Source organism: Lineus longissimus, chromosome 2 (genome assembly GCF_910592395.1).
Source record: "Lineus longissimus chromosome 2, tnLinLong1.2, whole genome shotgun sequence".
Lineage (NCBI taxonomy): Eukaryota > Metazoa > Nemertea > Pilidiophora > Heteronemertea > Lineidae > Lineus > Lineus longissimus.
Window position 1 is genome coordinate 13,138,348 of NC_088309.1, and position 26,351 is coordinate 13,164,698.

Genomic DNA, 26,351 nt, shown 5'->3' on the forward strand with positions numbered 1-26,351 from the left:
AACATTATTGTGTTGCTTAAAACTTCTACTTTTTACTCATGTAAGAATCGTAGTACTAAAAACTAATATGCAAACAGAATCATGCCGATTCACTGCACATACTGTGGGAATTCTCCACTTCAAAATACATCGCGAACAGAGCGTGCACTTCCGATATCGTTTTCACAGAATTGTGGCCAAATTTTCAAGAACTAATTTCTGAAAGTATTCCCTTAAGACCTTATGACTACCCACTGAAAGGAACTAGTGATAATATCGCCTACTTGACTACTTTTTGGCAGAAAATTGGTTACTTGTTGCAAAATCATTCTTCCATCTTTACACTGGTCACAGTGGCTATGCTGAAATATAGCCTGGTTCCCTGGCCAATTCAATGCGTAGAATACAACTGCGCAATTATACGTCATAACCTGGGCTTTTGAATCGTCAAAAAATCAGTCAAATGTGCCTGTAGCGCCAACTGGCAGTGAAAACTAAACTAATTCAATAACAAGTCAAAATGAAAAGTTATTAAAAAATATTCGCCCAGATTTGAAAACAATATTTCCTCTGTGGACCGAGGTATAAAGGAAAGAAGTCTAAACTTCCCGATGACCTCATTCGCCGAATGTAGGTCGGATCGCGCTGATTTTTGGTTTCTGAGTTCCCCTTGGGCTACTCCTAATTTAGCAGCGTCAACAAAGTGCCTAGGTCTTACGGTTACAAAATGCCCAAAATTGACATGGAAGGATGGCAGGAAGGACGGACACCATTCCCTTAGTAATATTACCAGCTTCGCTGACTTTGTCAGCTGAGCTAAAAATGTAATCAATCTGCTCAATCGTTCTCCGTTAAATTAACGGACACCAAAATCAAGATGGCTGCCATGGCGGCCATACTGGTCATCAGATGACGCCGAGTTGCGAAAGCAACGTTCCCCCAGTATGTACAAATGTACCATCCAAAAATGTAATCAATCTCCTCAATCGTTCTCCGTTAAATTAACGGACACCAAAATCAAGATGGCTGCCATGGCGGACATACTGGTCATCTGATGACACCGAGTTTCAAAAGCAACGTTCCCCCAGTATGTACAAATGTACCATCCAAAAATGTGATCAATCTGCTCAATCGTTCTCCGTTAAATTAACGGACAACAAAATCAAGATGGCTGCCATGGCGGACATGCCGGTCATCCGATGACACCGAGTTTCAAAAGCAACATTCCCCCAATATGTACAAATGTACCATCCAAAAATGTAATCAATCTGCTCAATCGTTCTCCATTTAACTGACGGACACCAAAATCAAGATGGCTGCCATGGCGGCCATACTGGTCATCTGATAACGCCGAGTTTCGAAAGCAACGTTCCCCCAGTATGTACAAAGGTACCATCCAAAAATGTAATCAATCTGCTCAATTGTTGATGACGCCGAGTTTCGAAAGCAACGTTCCCCCAGTATGTACAAATGTACCATCAAAAAATGTAATCAATCTGCTCAATCGTTCTCCGTTAAATTAACGGACACCAAAATCAAGATGGCTGCCATGGCGGACATACTGGTCATCTGATGACACTGAGTTTCGAAAGCAACGTTCCCCCAGTATGTACAAATGTACCATCCAAAAATGTAATCAATCTCCTCAATCGTTCTCCGTTAAATTAAAGGACACCAAAATCAAGATGGCTGCCATGGCGGACATACTGGTCATCTGATGACACCGAGTTTCAAAAGCAACGTCCCCCAGTATGTACAAATGTACCATCCAAAAATGTGATCAATCTGCTCAATCGTTCTCCGTTGAATTGACGGACACCAAAATCAAGATGGCTGCCATGGCGGACATACTGGTCATCTGATGACACCGAGTTTCAAAAGCAACGTTCCCCCAGTATGTACAAATGTACCATCCAATTATGTGATCAATCTGCTCAATCGTTCTCCTTTAAATTAACGGACACCAAAATCAAGATGGCTGCCATGGCGACCATACTGGTCATCAGATGACGCCGAGTCGCAAAAGCAACGTTCCCCCAGTATGTACAAATGTACCATCCAAAAATGTAATCAATCTCCTCAATCGTTCTCCGTTTAATAGACGGACACCAAAATCAAGATGGCTGCCATGGCGGCCATACTGGTCATCCGATGACGCCAAGTTTCGAAAGCAACGTTCCCCCAGTATGTACAAATGTACCATCCAAAAATGTAATCAATCTGCTCAATCGTTCTCCGTTAAATTAACGGACACCAAAATCAAGATGGCTGCCACGGCGACCATACTGGTCATCTGATAACGTCGAGTTGCGAAAGCAACGTTCACCCAGTATGTACAAATGTACCATCCAAAAATGTAATGAATCTTCTCAATCGTTGATGACGCCGAGTTTCGAAAACAACGTTCCCCCAGTATCTACAAATGTACCATCCAAAAATGTAATCAATCTGCTCAATCGTTCTCCGTCAAATTAACGGACACCAAAATCGAGATGGCTGCCATGGCGGACATACTGGTCATCTGATGACGCTGAGTTTCGAAAGCAACGTTCCCCCAGTATGTACAAATGTACATACTGCCATGGCAGACATACTGGTCATCTGATGACACCGAGTTTCAAAAGCAACGTTCCCCCAGTATGTACAAATGTACCATCCAAAAATGTAATCAATCTCCTCAATCGTTCTCCGTTAAATTAACGGACACCAAAATCAAGATGGCTGCCATGGCGGCCATACTGGTCATCTGATGACACCGAGTTTCAAAACCAATGTTCCCCCAGTATGTACAAATGTACCATCCAAAAATGTGATCAATCTGCTCAATCGTTCTCCGTTAAATTAACGGACACCAAAATCAAGATGGCTGCCATGGCGGACATGCCGGTCATCCGATGACGCCGAGTTTCAAAAGCAACGTTCCCCCAGTATGTACAAATGTACCATCCAAAAATGTAATCAATCTGCTCAATCGTTCTCCGTTTAATTGACGGACACCAAAATCAAGATGGCTGCCATGGCGGCCATACTGGTCATCCGATAACGCCGAGTTTCGAAAGCAACGTTCCCCCAGTATGTACAAAGGTACCATCCAAAAATGTAATCAATCTGCTCAATCGTTGATGACGCCGAGTTTCGAAAGCAACGTTCCCCCAGTATGTACAAATGTACCATCCAAAAATGTAATCAATCTCCTCAATCGTTCTCCGTTAAATTAACGGACACCAAAATCAAGATGGCTGCCATGGCGGACATACTGGTCATCTGATGACACCGAGTTTCAAAAGCAACGTTCCCCCAGTATGTACAAATGTACCATCCAAAAATGTGATCAATCTGCTCAATCGTTCTCCGTTAAATTAACGGACAACAAAATCAAGATGGCTGCCATGGCGGACATGCCGGTCATCCGATGACACCGAGTTTCAAAAGCAACATTCCCCCAATATGTACAAATGTACCATCCAAAAATGTAATCAATCTGCTCAATCGTTCTCCATTTAACTGACGGACACCAAAATCAAGATGGCTGCCATGGCGGCCATACTGGTCATCTGATAACGCCGAGTTTCGTAAGCAACGTTCCCCCAGTATGTACAAAGGTACCATCCAAAAATGTAATCAATCTGCTCAATCGTTGATGACGCCGAGTTTCGAAAGCAACGTTCCCCCAGTATGTACAAATGTACCATCAAAAAATGTAATCAATCTGCTCAATCGTTCTCCGTTAAATTAACGGACACCAAAATCAAGATGGCTGCCATGGCGGACATACTGGTCATCTGATGACACTGAGTTTCGAAAGCAACGTTCCCCCAGTATGTACAAATGTACCATCCAAAAATGTAATCAATCTCCTCAATCGTTCTCCGTTAAATTAACGGACACCAAAATCAAGATGGCTGCCACGGCGACCATACTGGTCATCTGATAACGTCGAGTTGCGAAAGCAACGTTCACCCAGTATGTACAAATGTACCATCCAAAAATGTAATGAATCTTCTCAATCGTTGATGACGCCGAGTTGCGAAAACAACGTTCCCCCAGTATCTACAAATGTACCATCCAAAAATGTAATCAATCTGCTCAATCGTTCTCCGTCAAATTAACGGACACCAAAATCGAGATGGCTGCCATGGCGGACATACTGGTCATCTGATGACGCTGAGTTTCGAAAGCAACGTTCCCCCAGTATGTACAAATGTACATACTGCCATGGCAGACATACTGGTCATCTGATGACACCGAGTTTCAAAAGCAACGTTCCCCCAGTATGTACAAATGTACCATCCAAAAATGTAATCAATCTCCTCAATCGTTCTCCGTTAAATTAACGGACACCAAAATCAAGATGGCTGCCATGGCGGCCATACTGGTCATCTGATGACACCGAGTTTCAAAACCAATGTTCCCCCAGTATGTACAAATGTACCATCCAAAAATGTGATCAATCTGCTCAATCGTTCTCCGTTAAATTAACGGACACCAAAATCAAGATGGCTGCCATGGCGGACATGCCGGTCATCCGATGACGCCGAGTTTCAAAAGCAACGTTCCCCCAGTATGTACAAATGTACCATCCAAAAATGTAATCAATCTGCTCAATCGTTCTCCGTTTAATTGACGGACACCAAAATCAAGATGGCTGCCATGGCGGCCATACTGGTCATCCGATAACGCCGAGTTTCGAAAGCAACGTTCCCCCAGTATGTACAAAGGTACCATCCAAAAATGTAATCAATCTGCTCAATCGTTGATGACGCCGAGTTTCGAAAGCAACGTTCCCCCAGTATGTACAAATGTACCATCCAAAAATGTAATCAATTTGCTCAATCGTTCTCCGTTAAATTAACGGACACCAAAATCAAGATGGCTGCCATGGCGGACATACTGGTCATCTGATGACGCTGAGTTTCGAAAGCAACGTTCCCCCAGTATGTACAAATGTACCATCCAAAAATGTAATCAATCTCCTCAATCGTTCTCCGTTAAATTAACGGACACCCAAATCAAGATGGCTGCCATGGCGGAAATACTGGCCATCTGATGACACCGAGTTTCAAAAGCAACGTTCCCCAGTATGTACAAATGTACCATCCAAAAATGTAATCAATCTGCTCAATCGTTCTCCGTTAAATTAACGGACACCAAAATCAAGATGGCTGCCATGGCGGCCATACTGGTCATCAGATGACGCCGAGTTGCGAAAGCAACGTTCCCCCAGTATGTACAAATGTACCATCCAAAAATGTAATCAATCTGCTCAATCGTTCTACGTTAAATTAACGGACACCAAAATCAAGATGGCTGCCATGACGGCCATACTGTTCATCCAAAAATGTAATCAATCTGCTCAATCGTTCTCCGTTAAATTAACGGACACCAAAAGTTTGGTCGGGATGGATGGACGTACGTCCCGACGTACGGAAAACCCGAAAACATAATAAGCGAGATATGGCACTATTCAAATTTTTGGTTTTGGCCCCCTGGTGGCCAAGTTAAGAATCAGATCAGACCGAAAACCAAAATGGCCAATTTACAGTTCATTCGACCTCTGTGACCTTGAAAAGTAGGTCAAATCAAAGAAGACCCGGGTGACACATTGAATGGTTGTTAGAATTAGATGTACCTATGATATAAAATTGGTGCCAATCGGGCAAGTCATTACTAGGTATAATGGCATTTTGAAGAATTTAGGATTTGGCCCCCTCCCTGGAGGCCAAACGGCAAATCAGATTGCACCAAACTTCGGTACCTGAGATCACCTGACCAAGGGGTACATGTGTACTTAATTTGTGATCAATAGTCATTGCAGTTAAGAAACGTGCCATAGTTACGGCCTGACGGCGAATTTATGCCATTTGACCTCTGTGACCTTGACAAGAAGGTCAAATTAAAAACCTGTGTGACATACACTGTATGGTGGTTAGATGTACCCATGATATCAAATTGATGGCAATCGGGCAAGAAGTTAAGGAATAATCACATTTTTAAGGTTTTTGGATTTTGCCCCCTGGTGGTCAAGTGGTGAATCATATTGGACCAAACTTTGGTCCCTGAGATCACCTGACTAAGGGGTAAATGTGTACCAAATTTGGTATCAATAGTCATTGCAGTTTAGAAACGTGCCATCGTTACATCCTAACAGCCAATTTACACCATTTGACCTCTGTGACCTTGAAAAGGAGGTCAAATCAAAAACCCGGAGGATATATGATGCACCTTTGCTAGAAGTACCTACCAAATTTTTTTCAAAATTTCCCGACTACAATTAAGGGAGATATTGCATATTTTCACTTTTAACGTTTGGCCCCCTGGTGGCCAAACCATGAAACGAATCGGATTGAAACTTAGTCTCCAAGGTGTCATTACATAAGGGTACATGTGTACCAAGTTTCAACTCAATAGCTCTAACAGTTACGAAACGTGCCCTGCTAACGGACGACGGACGACGACGGACGACGACGACGACGACGACGACGACGACGACGACGACGACGACGACGACGACGACGATGACGACGACGACGGACGACGGACGCCACGGTATGGGATAAGCTCACCTCTGCTAAGAGGTGAGCTTATCCCATACCTCTGCTAAGAGGTGAGCTAAAAAGGGTGACATAGACGGGGAAATGTACACCACCGGATACAGTCTGTGCTTAATCAGGCATCGGTCAGATGGTATCAGGCTGTTTCGCTACATTGCCAGTTCGCTACCAGTCGTTTCGCTACATGTGGCGGTCGTTTCGCTACATGGTAGGTCGTTTCGCTACATGGGTGGAGTCGTTTCGCTACATGATGGGTACGGTCGTTTCGCTACATGGAGGACGTTTCGCTACATGGGTGGAGTCGTTTCGCTACATGGATGTAGGTAATTTCGCTACATCGTAGGTCGTTTCGCTACATGGGTGGAGTCATTATTTTTTCAAGTTTGTGCTAAACTCCGGGCTAAATATTTGTTGTGAATTTAGGGAAAAAATGCTCGAGTATACTACAATCAAGATGTACAGACCGGGGGAGCTGGCGGTACGTACCCATAAGTCTTTGCGGTAGTCTCGCGCGTACCGGATATAACCCATCAAGCTTTTCTCCTTCAGAGAAATACTGCGTTGCGCTCAAGTGCCTTATAAGGCTCGGCGGAAAGCCCCCCACATGGCACTTTCAAAGTCAATAACGATGTTATCGACGCGAACCTCTCCGACAATCTCCTTCAACCTTTGCAAGATTGCTTTATAAGCGCGCTTCTTTCGGTCGGACATCAATGCAAACGCGAGGGGCAACTGTTTTAAAGCTGACATTAATGTCCGAGATCGCCGGCATTTCAAAGCAAAGCAAAGCAAAGACCTGGTACGCTGATGCCACGTTTAAACTTTGCCGGTCGCTTTCCGCCGAGTATTTCCAGGCATCAACATCACAGGATGTCTGTTCCACTGGACCCAAGCAATTTGGCGGAAAGTCCAAGAACTCGGCTTGCAAACGGCCTACGCGAACGATAGAAATGCACACGACTACATAAAGAAGTTAATGGCCCTACCATTCCTTCCCGCCGACAGGATACGCGAGATTTTCGATGTAATGAAAACAAGGGCAACCTCGCAGCCTCTGTCGCAATTGGTGACGTACATCGAGAATACGTGGTTCGATAATCCGAACTGGAATGAAACTTCTTGGAGCGTGTACATGTCACCCATACGGACGAACAATGACGTCGAGGGGTGGCATAACGCGATAAACAGACGGGCCGGAGGACGCAGCGGACTCCCTTTCTACCAGTTAATCAACCTCTTGAATTCAGAAGCGCAAATTGCGCATCTTCAGGTACGGCTGGTTTCTGAGGGCAAGTTGCGCAGAATACAGCGAAAGAAGTACGTTGCGCTTCAAAGACGTATCTTTAAGGCATGGGACGATTACAGCGACGGGGAGATAACGACAGAACAGTTGTTGAGAGTTTGTTCGCACTTGAATGGACAAGTTACCTCATAGCCATCCATTGGCGTTGGCTCGCTCAATTACGTACTTATTATTGATTGACAGGGGTCATTCAACCGCACTTCATTCAACGCAGATTTGGAGGCCTTTGCAAGGCCTTCGCGTTGGCTCGCTCAATCGTCTATCCGTGTATACGTACTTATTATTGATTGACAGGGGTCATTCAAACGCACTCCAACGCAGATTTAGTGATCACGCGTCCAACCTCGTATGCAGGGTAATGTGGCTTTCTCATTGGTCGAACGTTAATTTTGTTCACAGCCTTATAAGGCACTTGAGCGCAACGCAGTATTTCTCTGAAGGAGAAAAGCTTGATGGGTTATATCCGGTACGCGCGAGACTACCGCAAAGACTTATGGGTACGTACCGCCAGCTCCCCCGGTCTGTACATCTTGATTGTTGTATACTCGAGCATTTTTTTTCCCTAAATTCACAACAAATATTTAGCCCGGAGTTTAGCACAAACTTGAAAAAATAATGACTCCACCCATGTAGCGAAACGACCTACGATGTAGCGAAATTACCTACATCCATGTAGCGAAACGACTCCACCCATGTAGCGAAACGTCCTCCATGTAGCGAAACGACCGTACCCATCATGTAGCGAAACGACCTACCATGTAGCGAAACGACCGCCACATGTAGCGAAACGACTGGTAGCGAACTGGCAATGTAGCGAAACGACAGTAAACCGGTCAGATGATATCCTGAACAAGGCATCTATGGAAGCAAATCCAGAAAGAGACTTAACCTTCGAAGGGCACACTTATCACTCAGTGAAAAGTCAGTCCTGGGGGTTGTTTTCCAATTCAAAATAAAAGTGTAACCTCTTTAAATTAGTCTCACAGACTGAACCATAACACTCAACAGCCAACCGTGCCCACATGATGTGAGCCGTGAGCGAGTGGTGTACTATATTTTGAAAATTGTCTATCGTCTACGACATGTGACAGAACAGGATCTAGTGGACTTAATGATGAGGTACTATCAAATAAGGTGTCCATCAAATGAATCATGAGGGCCTGTTGAGTTATACTCTAAGCCTGCACAGCGCAGTGTACAGACAGTACAGCATTGCCAACCAAAAACATGAGCATTGCTGCGTAAGGAAACTGCAGTGGAATTCATACTACGATGTCATAATGTGACTTTCAAAATAATTGTAAACAAACGTAAATGGCGAGATTTGTTGACCGTCCCAAAATGGCCGACGGCGAATTCTCCGGTCGCTAGCGCAGTCCATAAACAAGCATCAATTTTACCAACTTTGGGTGCAAGCTTGGTCATAAAAGTTACAGAACTGTTAGAAATACATCTAAACAACATATATATACAGTTAAAAGTGCATAAAAATCCCGTTTCAACCTCCGGGCACTACCTTTTTTTCTCCGCCACACGCCGGGCCCTACCGGTCGTTATTTAGTGCGACCGCCACCACGATCTTTCGCCGTTTTAATTGCGCGTTTTAGGTAGATTAATCAATTATTACATGCATGCATTATATATCACCGAAATGATAATTGCGTAGGCTATTTGAAACTAAGTTCAGATATCATTTTCGATCTTTGAATTGAATTTAGGCGAGTGATTTTTGACACCCGGTCAACATATCAGGACTTGCAAAATTCACGCGAGATCGCTTGCATCATCGGCACGTTTGAAAACCGAATTTCACAAATTCCACAAATATTTATCACATACCATATGTATCACCACAAAGGTAACTCTCTAGACTATTTGAAACCAAGTTCAGATACTTATTTTCACAAAAATTCGAAGCTATGCAAGCGATTTTTCAGTGGTAGAGATCGACGGAAACAAATTTCTCGCTCTAAAATGACATAAGACGAGCACCAACTTCCGCTGATTTGTGCACAAAATTTCCGGAATATTATAAAAAACTATTGATAAATCTGAATTATATAGACTCTTTTCAGTACCTAAACAAATTTCAGGTACATGGTCATGTTGATTAAAAGAGTATCAACCGATTGAACATGAGAAAGTTCACTCACCTTCATTGAAGCAGCGACTACCGCCATTTTTAAATGGTGGCACCTCTTCTATCGATCGGCCAATCAGCGGCACTGCTTGCAAAAAAGTTAAGCCACCGCCAAATTTGAAATCGCCAAAATTCAGGCAATGTGCCTGCAGCGCCAACTGGCGGTGAAAACTATATTAATTCCATTAAAAGTAAAAAATGAAAAAATATTTAAAAATATTCAGCCACATTTGAAAACAATATTTGCTCTGTGGACCGAGGTAAAAAGGGAAAGAAATCTAAACGCGAAATGACCTCATTCTCTTAATACAGGTCGGATCGCGCCGATTTTTCGTTTTTTGAGTTCACCTTGGGCAACTCCTAATTTAGCACCGTCAACGAAGTGGCTAGGCCTTCCCGGTCAGAAATGTCCAATTTTGTCCACAGATGGGTCCCTAGATGGATGGATTGCAGGACGGACACCATTTGAACAGCTATACTACTAGCTCCGCTGACTTTGTCAGCTGAGCTAAAAACAAATCAGTAATAAATGAGATATTGCACATTTTAACTTTTCGCTTAAAGCCCCCTGGTGGCAAAGTCAAGAATCAGACCGGTGCGAAATTCAGTGTCAGGGTACATATGACCTTGAGAATGATGTATACAAAGTTTCAGGTACAAGAAACATGCCACAGGATACGACGGACAACAGACGACGGACGACGGACACTGCGCTGTTGTTTAGACTCACCTAGGGTGAGCCAAAAATTTAGTACACATTATTCCCTAAATCAGATAACCACTGACACTGAACTTCAGTCAGATCCGATTCTCGCCTTGGCCACCAGGAGCAAAAACTAAATGAATAGCCAGTGGCCATTGTGCTCACCGTCTAGGTATTTGGATGTTAGGAATTCATCCTTGCAAAGAAACATGCTACATGTATAGTATATAGGTCAAACCAAAGTCGGTATGTGATGTTCCATTGCTTGGAGTAACTGCCATGAAAATATCATCAAAAACAAGTCACTATTAAGCAAAATATTGCACTTGTTACCTTTTTTAGTTTTGGCATCCTGGTGGCCAAGTCGAGGATCAGATCAGACCGAAGTTCAGATTTTTCATTAGCGTTTTCGTTTACCCAGGCACACCGACTGCATTTCTAACGGGCTCTCTGTTTTTGGAACAGGATACAGACGCCGACGGACGCTGCGGTGTTGTATTGACTCCCCTACGCCGAGCCAAAAAGGTACAAAATGCAATATCACGCTTATTAGTGACTTGTTTTCAATGATATTTAGTGACTTGTTTTCAATGATATTTTTATGGTAGGTACTCCAAGCAACGATACATCACAGGTCATACCAACTTTGGTTTGACCTATATACTATACATGTTTGTCATATAGTATGTTTCTTCCCTAATCACTAAATATTTATATATGGTGAGCACAATGGTCCTTCGCCGTGTCATTAATTATTCAGGTTTGGTCCCCTGTTGGCCAAGTCGAGAATCATATCAGACCAAAATTGGGCCAAGTAAAGAATCTGATCGTACTGAAACTTGGCGGCAGAGGTTTCTGACGTAGGGAGTCATGTGGACCAAGTTTCAAGTTCATAGCTTTAGCTTTTACGCCATTTGACCTACACCTTTTAGGTTTTCACTTTTTACCCCTGGAGGCCAAGTGGAGAATCAGAACAGACTGGAATTCAGTGTCAGAGATCACTTGACCTCAGGGGTCCTATGTAGAAAGTCTTAAGTTAGTAGCTCCTGCAGTTGAGAAACGTGGCATTCTATTAGAACAGGAAACAGACGACAACGACGGACTCGAACACGGCGGTATTGCATAAAAACCCCTACGTTGAGCCAATAAGAAGGGGCAAGTTCTGGGAAGCTTTTATTGACTAATGCGCCTGGCCATGGCAGACTGAAACTCATCATCCGTAATATCAGGGCAGGCATGGATTTCATAATTTTTTTTTCTTCAAAAGTTTGTGACATGGGGCTAATTTGAGATGTTCATAATCAAACTCCATGCAAATAATATTCCCGAAATTAACAAGTTTTTACTTAATATTAAATTTTCCTGAAACTTACAGTCTACCATATAATCTTGACGAAATGCTAACATCAAGTTATATGGGGCATAACACTGCATGCCAATGAAGTGAAGGCAAAGACCTTAATAGGCCATGATGCTCCATATGATGACTATGATGAAATAAGCAAAATGATAACCAGCTGTTTGAAATGGACTCGTAATGAACCTTTTGAACGGATTAAAATGCTATGACAGGATGTAAAGATCAATTTGAGGTAGGTTTCATGAAAATCCAAGAGCAATTGTGAAAATGAGAGCGATCTGCAACATTTCTTAACATCTTGACCAAAACTATAATAATGTATCTTTGATTGAAGTTTATATCACCATGGAGATTGTCAATTTGTAAGGTTATCAGTGATTGACAAATTGAGCCTTATAGGGTAAATTTGTAAGGTTGCTCTCTTTATATGCAACAGTACTTTGTATTGTAAATTGAGCAATTAACTCTTTCGGTCCGAATCAGAAATTTGAATTACAAGCGGCCTGTCAACAATTGACAGCTGTCTACTGACGTCATTACCAGCAGTGAAAGCTGATTGGTCAAGGCAGCAGACAGCTAAATCAAATGATAGCATGGTAAAAAGCATAGGCAGAAGTGTAGCTTCTAGATTAAACTGGATGTGAGGAAGCCGATGAGTTTTGCGGAGGCCGTCATTGTTTGGAAGTTGGTGGGTTTAGTTTGAAAGTTTTCTAGCACTGAAATTGCGTGTTCGATTTTGAAATATCAGGATATGTGCAGGCTTTAATGTTGTTCATGTTGTTAGGAGCTAAGGTTTATTATCTTCTGGGTTGTTAACTGCTGCTACTCTCGTAGATAGGCCAAAATATACCTGTGTTTTGAATGAAATAAACTATCGCCCCGCGCACCCGGCATCGCATCATTATTGGTGACATGTCCCATTTACAACAATGTACAATGTAAAATTTTTTGTTGCCGGCAAACGATTTTCGTTTTCAAAAGTTGCGAATTCCCAACATCTATCGAAACGATTTTGGTGTTCCTCTCGAAATGATAAATCAGCTTGATAATCGCCACAAAATCGTTGCACTTTTTTGCACGAATTCTCATTGGAGATGACCCCTAACGACATCTAATGATTTTATAATGAGATATGCTGGGCGTATAATGTGAATTCCTAAGAATACTGTCAATATAGTGTGGTATGCTGCATTATAGTGAGAGAATTGCCTCAATATAACACCTGGTTAAAGATGTTCCGGATCATCTTATATACTGCATTGTATTGTACTGACTTATGTACTTGAAGTATGCTAGCAATATATCTCATTCTATCTCATAACATGCCTTTATACTGAAATATATTGTGTCATAAAAGTCATTATTTTAACCCATTTCGTGCAGTGGCTGTGCCATAAGATATATCAACTACACTTCACTACAACATGTGGGAAAATGTGAATACGACCATGTGGTAAAATAGAAATACCATGTGCGTAAAAGCACTTTCCCACATGAAGTTTTTTTGTAAGGCCCCATAAAAAAAAATTTCAGTTTATCATCCCCGCCCGCATCACTTTTTTGACCCGCATCAAAAAAAATTTTATTTTTTAATTTTCAATTTCAATCACTAAATTAGGCTTTCAGCAGGTAAGAATTGATTCACTATCTATTCAGTTGCATTTCTGATGAAATTCTCTTTCCAATGATACCAGACATGTCTACTTTGGTTCATTTTAATCAACTGTTATTCACTTTTATATGAGGAAACTCGCCCCAGCGTAGACGACGGCCGGCGGCATGCCGAACGGACGACGATTGATTTGGCGCGAAAAACGCTACACTCATCAAATATGCCAAACACCATTGACACATCAGAGTTTTCAGCGTCACAAACAATATCACAGTGATTTTAGATAGTCAATGCTGTTTTACAATACTTTTCAAGGAGGTTCAGAGGAATTTGTTGAAAGATTTTGTCTTCAATTGCCAAATTCGCGCCTTTTTCAGAACACGTGCTCTCCCGGCGCTAAATGTATAGCGCGCCTCTCATGGCGCCTCGTTGAACTAAATCTTCCACTTTTTGATACTAGCTGCCAGAATGCCGTTTGTCGTGTTACAGATTGTGCATAAAGCACGTATTTTGAAGGCGTGGTACGGAACATCTGTCCCGCCTCAAGCCACAATGAGTGACATTTATTCTGAGTTTTCAAGTGGCACATGGAGATTCCTTATTACACCTCATTTCCAGAGGAACCACTGTGCTTTGAATGTGGTACAGATGAGGATTTGTGCATCTATGATGCCAAGAAGAACTTCCCATTGTGTGAAAGGTGCAGGGGTACTGGAAAAAACTTCCAGGAAAGGCGAACAAAGGCCTTCGCACCTCGGGGGGTGGGGGGAGACTAACTTTTCACTTGTGAGAATGACGTCAGGCCTGTAGGACAATGAAAGAGGCACCAGGGTGTAGTTAAGCATAAATTTATAGCATCAATTTCATGTTCAATTGTTCATGTTGCTTTCATTTAAATACCCGTTTCTGTTCTGAAAAAATAAAAAATAAAAAATAAAAACCGCCCTCCCTCATCACTTTCTTCAGAAAAAAGGATGATAAACTAACATTTTTTTTTTTTATGGGCCCAAGGGCAATAATGGTCAGGCAACCATTACTCCTTGGGTTGGCACAAAATATGGAAGCGGTAAAAATCACATTTCATTGTTTAGTTCAAATTATTTAGATTTGGAATTGATAGACTACCTCACTGTCAGTGTTGGTTCTCTCACCAAACAGTGCTCGCATCAAGCGGTCATTTCGCCCAAAACATCTGCTACCATCTTGGTTATTGCCACCTTTCCGTTCCTTACCCAGACAACCAATACTTTTAGTTTGGTTTCATCTGCTGAAACATAGACAAGAAAACTGAAATATAAAACTTACCAGCCCCCATTCTCACAAGCCAGTCTTCTTAGGCAAAAGTTGTGTGTTATCCACAATGAAGGTTCGTCCTCCTACACCATTATTCCTAGCCTGACAGGCTCCAGGTGAAAGTTACTGGAAGAGAAAACACGCATGGAACATGGATAATGCTGCTAGCATTATAGTGTCAGGAGAGAGTTATTGGAAGAGCAAATGAAAAGGCCAGGGGCCATTGTGCTCACCGTATAGGTATCTGGTAGGTTAAGAAACATGCTATAGTATATAGCCAAATGGAAATTTCGTGCCATTTAACCTTAACTGGCAAACAGGCAAGTTGTTGAGCAATAATTGCATTCATAAGGCCCCTGGTGGCCCAGCTGTGAATCAGATCAAACTGAACTTGGGCTTGAGGGCTCACCTGACTATATGTGTTCATGATTCTATTCTATTTGTTATTGGAATCAATTCTCAAGCTGCTCAGCCATGCGTGGATTCAGGCCGACCAGCAAGTGCCACTTTCTGTCCGTCCAGGACCGGCATGTGACTGCTCATTATTTAACCCCATTCATCGCGTCCACACATTGACTTCAAAAGTCACTTGATGTGGCCATGATGTACTGGGTGAGTATATATTGTGGGCACTCCTTTTAATGTTTTTGCACTTCTCAAACCAGCTTCAGCTCAGAACCCTTGCCACACAGACATAAGGGGCCAAAATTGGTGAGTCATGCTCTCATTTTCCCTATTTCTCCAATATATTTTTTGCCAGCTTTTTATTCTATCTTTTAATTCAAACTGTTCGTTGACCCAGGTTTTTCTTGTATTTTGTAGTCGACCGACAAATTCCGAGCCAGAGAAGACAGGCACCAAATGGTTGTGTAGTGGACACATATGCACTTCTAGATCCAGCAAGTCAAACCACTTTGATTATGTTATCGTTTGCAAAGGACATTGGTTTGAATATTTTGATTGAGCGACCCATCTGACTCAGGTTTGACCCCAATAAATGTACAAGGTGCATTGATGTCTAACTTCCTTTTCATCGTCCCATGTCAGACTTTTCTGCGGAGATCTGAAGGTGCAGTTCCATGGCAGCATGTAAAAGATCTGTGATAAAAAACCTCTGTCGGGAACCTCCAGTGATTGGTCGATCACTACTTGAAATGATTGACAGGTCACGTGGTTACGAAGCTAATTAGCTTATGGGTAATCAACTGATTGAAGGGGTAGAAGTATTAGAACCGTCAAGCTGTATGTACGTCTTTCATAACTGTGTTGTTTTTGATGTCTGTTTATAGCCAATAACAATATATCAAGGAAATCAATCTTCTTCGTTATTTGGACTTAGATGCTTCTTGGGTCAAAGCCTTGGTTACCCGGCCCACATTGGTGCATGTGACTAGGATTTATTGGAGTTTAGACTTAGATGCTTCTTGGGTCAAAGCCTTGGTTACCCAGCCCACATTGGTGCATGTGACTAGGATTTATTGGAGTTTAAACGGAAAACAGGACATTTTTTGTTGAAGCCCGGTTGTTTCTTTCTTCAACATGCCCGAGGACACAGTGACTGTAACTGTACCAAACCCTAAACGGTCAAGGGCTGGTTATCGCCAGTCAGCGGAAAAACTTCTCAAGGACGGCGACGCTATTTTGGTCGAATCGGATATTCAACAGGACACACTCGATACGCTTAGTGGTATCATTGCCCTTCTAGAGGAAAAGCTGCCGATGCTCCGTGATTTGGATAATGTCATTCTCAATGCAATCGAAAAGGATTGCAAAATAATTCACGGATGCTGACGAGATTCTCTCAAGGTATCGTACCAAAAAACACGTCTTTGCAAGATTTCTCAAGCGAAATGAGAAATCAGACTCTAACTCTCGTGTGGAACCGGAGCGCACACCCTCTAAGAGGAAAGTCAACTTGCCAAAGTTGGATCTCCCCAGATTCTCCGGAAACATTCTCGAGTGGAAGTCGTTCTCGGATACGTTCGCAGCAGCCATCCATGACGATACTCAGCTTCCAAATGTACAGAAATTCCAGTACCTGAGGGGCCAGTTGGACGGTGAGGCCAAAGAAGTAATTGCGGGTCTAGCCCTGACAAATGAAAATTATGCCGTCGCTATGACCCTCCTCAAGGAACGCTACGGACAACAGCATAAGATTGTTCATGAACATATGCGTGCTCTGTGGTCAATGGGACCGCCTGCGGATGATGTTGTGTCTTTACGCTCGTTTTACGATCAACTAGAAAGTAACGTCAGAGGCCTAGAAGGGCTAGGCAAACCACAAGAGTCGTATGAGGCTTTACTCGTCCCCCTCATACTCGACAAGCTGCCGAGTCGAATTCGAATCACCATTACGAGGGATCATGGAGACAAGGAGTGGAGATTACCTCTACGGGAAGCCATTCTTCAGGAAATAAAGGCCGCCGAAGCTGGATCATTCTCAAATTTGAGTGGATTATCCGGTGTTTACTCATCAAGCAGTCCCGCCGCCTCTTCTGTGCCTACCGCCGCGTTCATCGCCGTGAAATCAAAACCCCAAAGTGAAAATGTGTGCGAAAGTGATTCCCCCGCTATTAAGCGGTGTTCGTTTTGCAAGCGCAGTGCCCATCCGTCGAGTGAGTGCACGATAGTCAGCGATGTTGAAAAACGTATGGAGATTGTGCGTAAGGATCGACTGTGCTACAACTGTCTGGGTAAGCATAAAGTTGTCTATTGCAAATCGAAATTTCGCTGTTATAAATGCAAGGAGCGCCATCATACCGCACTATGTAATCCCACTAAGAATTATGTTAACCCCGCACCGGACTCTGAAACTACACATGCAAAGTTGGCATTTGGCAAACATGCTACCCCGGAAGGCCCGGTAATACTGAAAACTGCCAAGACAATTATTGCTGTCAATGCATCACGCAAGATTGATGTGAACATCCTTATCGACGAGGGAGCACAACGCTCATTTTTCACGGAAAAAACCGCGAACTTTCTACAACTAGAAAAATTAGGAACCGAACGCATCAATATAGCGTCCTTTGGAGACGGCGCCAAGGGAGTTCGCGCAATGGAAAGTGCAAACCTTACGTTAGAAACAAAGGATGGAAATCGCTTGGACATGAGAGTGCTGGTAGTGCCGAAAATATCAACGCCGCTTAATACACACGTTACATCTTCGGTTTTGAACCTACCCCACCTTAAAGACCTGAAGCTCGCTCAGTCCACCGATGATGCCGTCATATCCCTTGATGTTCTTATTGGTGCTGACTATTACTGGAGTGTAATCGGTGACGACGTCGTGAGAGGCAAAGGACCGACGGCGGTCTCGTCGGTTTTTGGATACGTTCTTTCAGGGCCAACCCACGAGGGACCATCAGCCAAAACTCGCACTGCTGTGATGAACATTGTTACTGACATCTCTCTGGAAGAAAAGGTCATGTCCAATTACTGGGATCTGGAGAGCATCGGGATCAAAGATGATTGTAGCGTTCATCCTACCCTCCGAGACGCATTCGAAAGCTACCGAGACAACAAGATCAGGTGAAATGAGGATACAGGACAGTACATTGCCAGTCTTCCATGGGCAGAGGACCACCCCCCTCTACAAACCAATTTCGCAGTGACCAAAGCAAGAACACGATCTATGGTAAGGAAATTGACGCCGGAATTACGCTCAGTGTACCATAAGATAATTCGAGAACAATTAGATTGCAACTTCGTCTCCCTAGTGTCCGATGCTGACCCCAGCTGCGGTTATTATCTCCCGCATCACCCCGTGAAGAAGGACTCAGCGACTACCCCTATTCGGATAGTATACGACTGTAGTTGCAGCCAGGGAATGGGGAAATCCGTGCTTGAATGATTGCTTGGAGCCACCAGGGCCACCACTTTTAAATGATCTCAGTGACATTCTCCTTCGATTCCGTGTTAACAATGTCGGCCTCTCCAGTGACATTGAGAAGGCATTCTTACATGTACAGCTCGATGAAAGGGATAGAGAATTCACCAAGTTCCTATGGCTTTCGGACCCCGCCGACCCCGAGAGTGACTTTCAAACTTATCACTTCAATCTAGTGCTCTTCGGCGCCGTTTGCTCTCCATTCATTCTCAATGCTGTTGTGAAAACCCACTTGGAACAGGACGGATCCTCTCAAGCAGAAGACATGAGACGGAACGTCAATATATCGCAGGATTAGAGCCCACGGATAAATGCGACATTCATACTTTCAGTGATGCCAGCCCCCATGCATACGGCGCCTCTGTGTATATCACTTGCGACGGGAAAACCTCTCTTGTCATGGCAAAAACACGCGTAAGACCGCTGAAGGATATCACGCTACCGCGCATGGAGCTCATGGGAGCCCTCATAGCAACAAGGCTCACAAAACATATTCTCAACGCGCTATCAAACTCTGTGCAGATCAACAACTCTACTCTTTGGACAGATAGTCAGATTGTCCTACACTGGATCAAAGGGAACAAGAAGCTGCCGCTCTTTGTCCAGAACCGTGTTGTGGAAATCAGAACTTTCCAAGGCAAAGTCCAGTATTGTCCGACTCAAGATAACCCCGCTGATCTATTGACTGGAGGGATTACCACTAATTCCCTAATACACTCAAAGCTGTGGTGGAATGGGCCCGTCTGGCTTGTTCACGGCGACTGGCCAATTAGCGAACTCTCTGACGCCTCAGTATTGTTACAGTTGGATAAGGAATTACCATAACAAAACAATGACGCAGGAAAGGAAGGGGTTAATCAACCGGGAACCGGACTTGATTGTATAATCCATATGAAGGATTATCACTCGCTCAAAACACTTCTGCGCGTTACCGCCATGGTCCAGAAAGCTGTGAAAGAATTCAAGGGAGAACGGCCGGATATTGACATCGACGCCAATGCGATGAATGAGGCCGAACTGTTATGGATAAAGACTGTACAAACCAGAGAATTTAAGCAGGAAATCCACGCCTTAAACAAACCCTCCGCCAAACGGGCTCCACTGGTACAACAACTTCAATTATTCCTTGACGCTGGGAGCTACTTACGACTCAACGGTAGATTAAACAACGCGCCAATCAGAGAAGAAACGAAATTCCCACTTCTACTCCCGAGAAAACACCACTTCACGGACCTCATGGTACGACACGCCCACTGGACGTGTCTTCATACAGGGACACAAGGAACTGTTACCCATCCCAGACAACGATACTGGATTCCGCGAATTCGCGAAGTCGTGTTCTCGATCGTCCGCAAATGTGTCGCCTGCAAGCGTGTTACCGGTAAACCATACAAGAAACCTGTATCACCCCCACTACAAGCGTTCAGACTACAAGAAGCAAATCCATTTCAGGTTTGTGGATGCAACTTTACAGGCGCCCTCTATGTCCTACTGAAAGGGAAGAGCGATGAAATCAAAGTCTATGTGTGTTTGTTTACTTGCGCAGTGACTCGAGCAATCCACCTCGAACTCGTACCCGATATGACAACGGCATCTTTTCTGAACGCGTTTCGAAGATTTACTGCCCGTCGTTCCGTACCTTCTCAGATGATATCAGATAACGCAACCACATTCGAATCTGCCGCATCAGAGTTGAAAAAATTAAAGGATTCGCTTGAAGTCAAGACATACATGGCTAACCACCGCATTACCTGGACATTCAATCCCAAGAGAGCTCCTGGTGGGGAGGCTTCTTTGAGCGCGCAATCGGACTTGCGAAGACAACAATTAAAAAGGTGTTAGGCCGCGCACGCGTCAACCTGGACGAACTAATGACTCTAATCACACAAGTTGAAGCTGTTCTGAATAACAGACCGCTAACCTACGTTGGTGACTTTGATCCGTTGACTCCGGCGCACCTCGTCCATGGTCGCCTAATGACCACTTTGCCATACTCACGCGTAGATGAAACTGAACTGACTTTGTGATAAACGAAAACGCCATGAGAAAGCGCGTGAAGCACCTCGCTTTTCTATTTCAACACTTCTGGGAAAGGTGGCGAACCGAGTACCTCCCTGCGTTTCGCGAAAGGCACTTAGAGAATTGCGGCAGGAAACTTGAAAACACTGTCAAAGTAGGAGACGTTGTTCTTGTCCACAGTGATGAAAAACGCAGACTGTATTGGGACTTAGCAATCATGGAAGAACTGAACTATGGGAAAGACAATCTGGTCAGATCTGTAATAATAAAGACTAAAAATGGTCGAACTTCGAGGCCAATCGCAAAACTCTACCCACTCGAAATTACGTGTAACACTCCTCCGAAAAAACAGGAGAATGACAATGCAAAACCTGAATCTGAGCAATCGGACAATACGAGAACCTTGTTGCCTCGCTGCGCCGCAACCGAGGCCCGCTCCAAAACCAGAAACTGGAGCCAGAAATTGCTCCAAGCTGAACTGCTCATCTTAGATGTAAAACACTGAACTCCGAGTCACGCACGTAGGAACATGGTATTGATGGTCCATATCGATACATTTTACCAGACTTTTGCGACGTCAACATGAATACATTGTTTTCGGAATTGGTAATTTAGATTCCGAACCTCATTCGATCTTTGGACTAAAACACCCACTACTTTAATCACTTATAATACTCTCAACACAACGCAATGCTTACGATCCTGCTTCCAGCACTGGGTGTGAAAGTTTACTAGTTAGTTATATTGAATGACAATCAGTTTGGGCATGTTTAATTGTTTGTAGTTTGTAGTTTGAGTATACACTCGTTCATAGTTTCTCATATAGATAGCTTTCGTTTCGATTTGTGTAAACAACGTGTATTTCTGAATCTTTAGTGCCCCTGGAGAATGTCGGGAACCTCCAGTGATTGGTCGATCACTACTTGAAATGATTGACAGGTCACGTGGTTACGAAGATAATTAGCTTATGGGTAATCAACTGATTGAAGGGGTAGAAGTATTAGAACCGTCAAGCTGTATGTACATCTTTCATAACTGTGTTGTTTTTTATGTCTGTTTATAGCCAATACAATATATCAAGGAAATCAATCTTCTTCGTTATTTGGACTTAGATGCTTCTTGGGTCAAAGCCTTGGTTACCCGGCCCACAACCTCTCTGTGATATTTATTGATCCTAATCATGTGACAATACTGATTGGGGCAAATGTCAAGGGTGCAATGACACAACTTGAGGTTCCCTAAGGACCTAATCATTTGCCCATGGCTATTCCTACCAAGTTGGGTTGGGCTGTGGTTGGAACCGCGTATGAATCTGATTCCTCCAGTGTTTACGCTTGCAAGTACATGTCATTTTTGCGTTTTGCAACTGCATCGAAACAAATTGAAAACGTGAAAATGAGCATCTCTGATTGTCCGAACAATGTCATATCTCATTCCCAAATGCTACTTCCTAGTTCTCATCCTTCAACATCGAACTATTGACCAAACTGAACACCTCGCCCTGGTACTGCAGTTTTTGCACAGGCTTCAAATTTTTTCATCATGTACAGCACACACGAAAATGGCAAGGAACTCCTTTCATTCGGTATAGCCACCACTGAAAGTTTTCAAATTGAGTTCTGAAAATCCAGCAAAATCCACCAGGAAATTATGATTTACTGACTAAATCTTTGAACGATAAAAGCAGCTTACTTTGCGATTCCAGCAATTCCTTCATGCTTTCCTTTTGTGAATCCATGAGTTGCTTCACCAACGCCATCACCGCTGGATCTGCAGTTTTCGGTTCCGATTTCACGGGAGGAAAAGGCATAGCCAAGATTTTCTCGATCATATTCGTTATTTCGGAACACACATCCTAGATTGCTCTGTATGCCTTCTGTAATCCCGCTAGGTCGTTTTCCTCTGCTTCTTCGACCAATTCCTTGTATATGTTTTCGTATCATTCCTTATACGTATACAACGCTTCGTTTTTCTTCTCCAATATTCTCAGCGACACCCTCTTTGAGTCGACCCTATCCAAATCATAAAGCCTGTTCACTTGCTCATATATAATGTTCACTTGCTGTTTGATTGCCAGTTTTTCTTTCACTAATTTATCAATTTTGCCGACTTTTGGTTTTGTTCCAAGTTCAACAACTATCCACTATCACTAATACCTATAAAATGGCTAGAGTCAGTTTGTTGAGTGACCACTCAAATATTATTAGTATTAATAGTTCTACCAAGGATCGAGTCAAAACTATCCAAAGGTTCATGCTATCCAAAAGTTTGTTCGTTCACACTACCCACAAAATCAGAAGAAGGCACTCTCCGCAGTATTCGCTCAGACCTGACCGGTTGGAGAGACCATGTTTTGGGCTCGTTTTCTCACTATGGTCACGCTCAACAGTTTTCCCGAAAGTGCGTGACGTCAGGATGTTCTCTCAATTGCAAATGACACCCACGTCAAAATGAGTTTTGAAAGCACTTTTCAAAGAATGACCAATTGGTGCTGTACACCACTGGAAAGATTGTGCCCTCTTTCTACATGAACTCATCTCATTTAGCTTGCGCGAGTAAGGGACAGTGTTGAAAGTACGTTTCATTCAGAAATCGGTACAATGATGATAAACACCGGAACGAATGACTTTTTGATATATTATAAAATAATAATAATGTGCCAGAGTTTTTATTAGGATCAGTTTTAGCAGACAGGAGCTTTGCGTGTATTTGTGCAGCTAGGTCCACAGCATCATGGGCGCTGCCATCTTGGATCGCTGCGATGGTGAATTATTTCTACAAGATCCCTCGCCATCCTCCCTATCGACGCAAACTAATGTTATTGTACCACATAATCCTAAAATATAACATCTAATGAATATGAAAGCTAAGTAGTTTTGAATATTTTAAATAGGTTTTTTGCGATGTTCTTGAGGCCTGTCTTGGATCGTCTTCTTCCCTGGCGGCGATTCTTGGAACTACAACTTTAACCCTTTCTTTCATACAGCACTGATTATACTGTGTTTTTTCAGGGAATTTTGACCAAATATTCCTTAATTATAAAAAACTTTCACTCATTAGCGTTTGTGAGCTTGATTTAGATGATTTTGCTGGCTTTCATAGGATAATAATTATATATATCTTGGTTTTATTTCAGGGGAAGGCATCATACTACGCCTGGGCAATCATGTTTCAGGCCTATGAATGGACAGATCATCCAAATGGTTGACGAATCTAAAAATATACGAGAGTCATGGCGTCTCTACCAAGAACGGGGTGAAGTGCTGCTGCCATACTCAACATTTAATTCCAAAGTCCAGTCAGTAACAAGAGGCCCAAGGGCCTGGTGCTCAGCTGGATGACCTAATAACATAGGACTAAGGGTGTAAAGTAGTAAATATCGGCTTTATACTACTGTTTGAAGGTCAAGAGAACACGTTATACCACTAAAATTTCCAATGCAGAGCTGCCAGCTGGATGAAATATGATTGAACTAATCAGCCATGGTATGTAAATATTACAGGAGGCAACGGAAGATATCCCTAATTCAGTATGTTGTATCGGTAGCTTTACAGAAAAGAAGTGTCAGAGAGGATGAGACTTCTCCATGGACAACTGTGGTATGTCCAGGCTGGGTTGTATAGCAGAAGGATACAAAATGCTGTCTGTAATTGAGAGGTCAAAATAAATAGAAATGACCAGTTTGGGACTAACACCACTGTCTTTTTTTTTTAATAAGGTAGAGATTACAGGAGTCAACAAAATTAATTTCATTGAGAGAAATTGACCTGTCCTGCAGGTGATTGGAATTTACAATACAAAGGGTCGTTTTTCATGACATTGTGCTCTACTGCGTATCCCTAGTGAGTCGATCGGGAACCAATCTATCCTTGGCGCAGACAGGTTCAAATTGGCTATATCTTGAATAGATTGAATTGCGATGAAAATCTAATGCAATAAAGGAGCAATATCGAAGAAACAAATTAATCAAACCAATTGTCCACAGACTCGGACCCTGCAATGGCGTGATGCATGCGTGCATATAAAAGTATATCAATTGGTCTGATAGGGATGATAAGGCAATGTCAATATGCCTCGTTCCTTAGTCAGCAATATGCCCCTTTTTATACGGAGAAGAAGGAGAACCCAGATAGGCCTTCACATGTCGGCTTCAAAATGGCTCGAACCAACTGTAATATTACTACTATAACTTTAAAATGCGTGCTCCTCCTACATGTAGCAATGTCTCAGCCAAAAAGGCACTTAGTCGACAGGCAAGCTAGAAGTTCAGCACCGTGAGCAGCTCCTTGGTAAGACCATGTCAGGTTCCGCGCGCCTCTTCAGATACATCAAGTATTGAAAGCTGTGGTAAGCACATAAAAAGACCATGGTCACCTTAATTTGAAAATCCCTTCATAATCAAGGACTACCTCTGACTAAAACAGCACCCATAAACAATAGACCACCAATTTGACCCCAGCTCCTAACTGCGGGAAAACCCAAGTCCAGCAACCAAAAGTACCAAAAATACATTTTTGTTTACATTTGAACTGCACACATGTGTTTGTTTACAATTTCATTTCCCGCGAAATCTCGAAAATCAGGTGACCTGCAAGCGTGGATTGAAAATAACATTAACCTGGGTTCAGCAGGTCAGCAGGTTTTTGGTTGCCGACTTTTGGTTTTGTTCCAAGTTCAACAACTATCCACTATCACTAATACCTATAAAATGGCTAGAGTCAGTTTGTTGAGTGACCACTCAAATATTATTAGTATTAATAGTTCTACCAAGGATCGAGTCAAAACTATCCAAAGGTTCATGCTATCCAAAAGTTTGTTCGTTCACACTACCCACAAAATCAGAAGAAGGCACTCTCCGCAGTATTCGCTCAGACCTGACCGGTTGGAGAGACCATGTTTTGGGCTCGTTTTCTCACTATGGTCACGCTCAACAGTTTTCCCGAAAGTGCGTGACGTCAGGATGTTCTCTCAATTGCAAATGACACCCACGTCAAAATGAGTTTTGAAAGCACTTTTCAAAGAATGACCAATTGGTGCTGTACACCACTGGAAAGATTGTGCCCTCTTTCTACATGAACTCATCTCATTTAGCTTGCGCGAGTAAGGGACAGTGTTGAAAGTACGTTTCATTCAGAAATCGGTACAATGATGATAAACACCGGAACGAATGACTTTTTGATATATTATAAAATAATAATAATGTGCCAGAGTTTTTATTAGGATCAGTTTTAGCAGACAGGAGCTTTGCGTGTATTTGTGCAGCTAGGTCCACAGCATCATGGGCGCTGCCATCTTGGATCGCTGCGATGGTGAATTATTTCTACAAGATCCCTCGCCATCCTCCCTATCTACGCAAACTAATGTTATTGTACCACATAATCCTAAAATATAACATCTAATGAATATGAAAGCTAAGTAGTTTTGAATATTTTAAATAGGTTTTTTGCGATGTTCTTGAGGCCTGTCATGGATCGTCTTCTTCCCTGGCGGCGATTCTTGGAA

General features: G+C 43.0%; 4 protein-coding genes across 4 annotated transcripts in view; 2 read left to right on the forward strand and 2 right to left on the reverse strand.

Moving 5' to 3' along the window:
- The window catches only part of LOC135482654 (calcium/calmodulin-dependent protein kinase kinase 1-like), a 300,476-nt gene that overhangs the window by 241,189 nt on the left and 32,936 nt on the right, over positions 1-26,351 (reverse strand). Inside the window, exon 2 of the mRNA XM_064762904.1 lies at positions 14,954-15,067. Within this exon, the coding sequence (XP_064618974.1) occupies positions 14,954-14,963 (10 nt within the window). The 5' untranslated portion in view covers positions 14,964-15,067. The remainder of the gene's footprint in view (positions 1-14,953; positions 15,068-26,351) is intronic.
- The window catches only part of LOC135482655 (developmentally-regulated GTP-binding protein 1), a 520,179-nt gene that overhangs the window by 203,056 nt on the left and 290,772 nt on the right, over positions 1-26,351 (reverse strand). The gene's annotated exons all lie outside the window — the stretch shown is intronic.
- LOC135499753 (uncharacterized) lies at positions 16,481-19,655 on the forward strand. Its single transcript, XM_064790702.1, has 3 exons — positions 16,481-16,681; positions 16,788-18,472; positions 19,163-19,655. Exons 1-3 carry the CDS (start codon positions 16,481-16,483, stop codon positions 19,653-19,655), a joined length of 2,379 nt encoding a protein of 792 aa, XP_064646772.1.
- LOC135499762 (uncharacterized) lies at positions 19,722-20,672 on the forward strand. Its single transcript, XM_064790713.1, has one exon. The coding sequence runs from the start codon at positions 19,722-19,724 to the stop codon at positions 20,670-20,672; it is 951 nt and encodes a 316-aa protein (XP_064646783.1).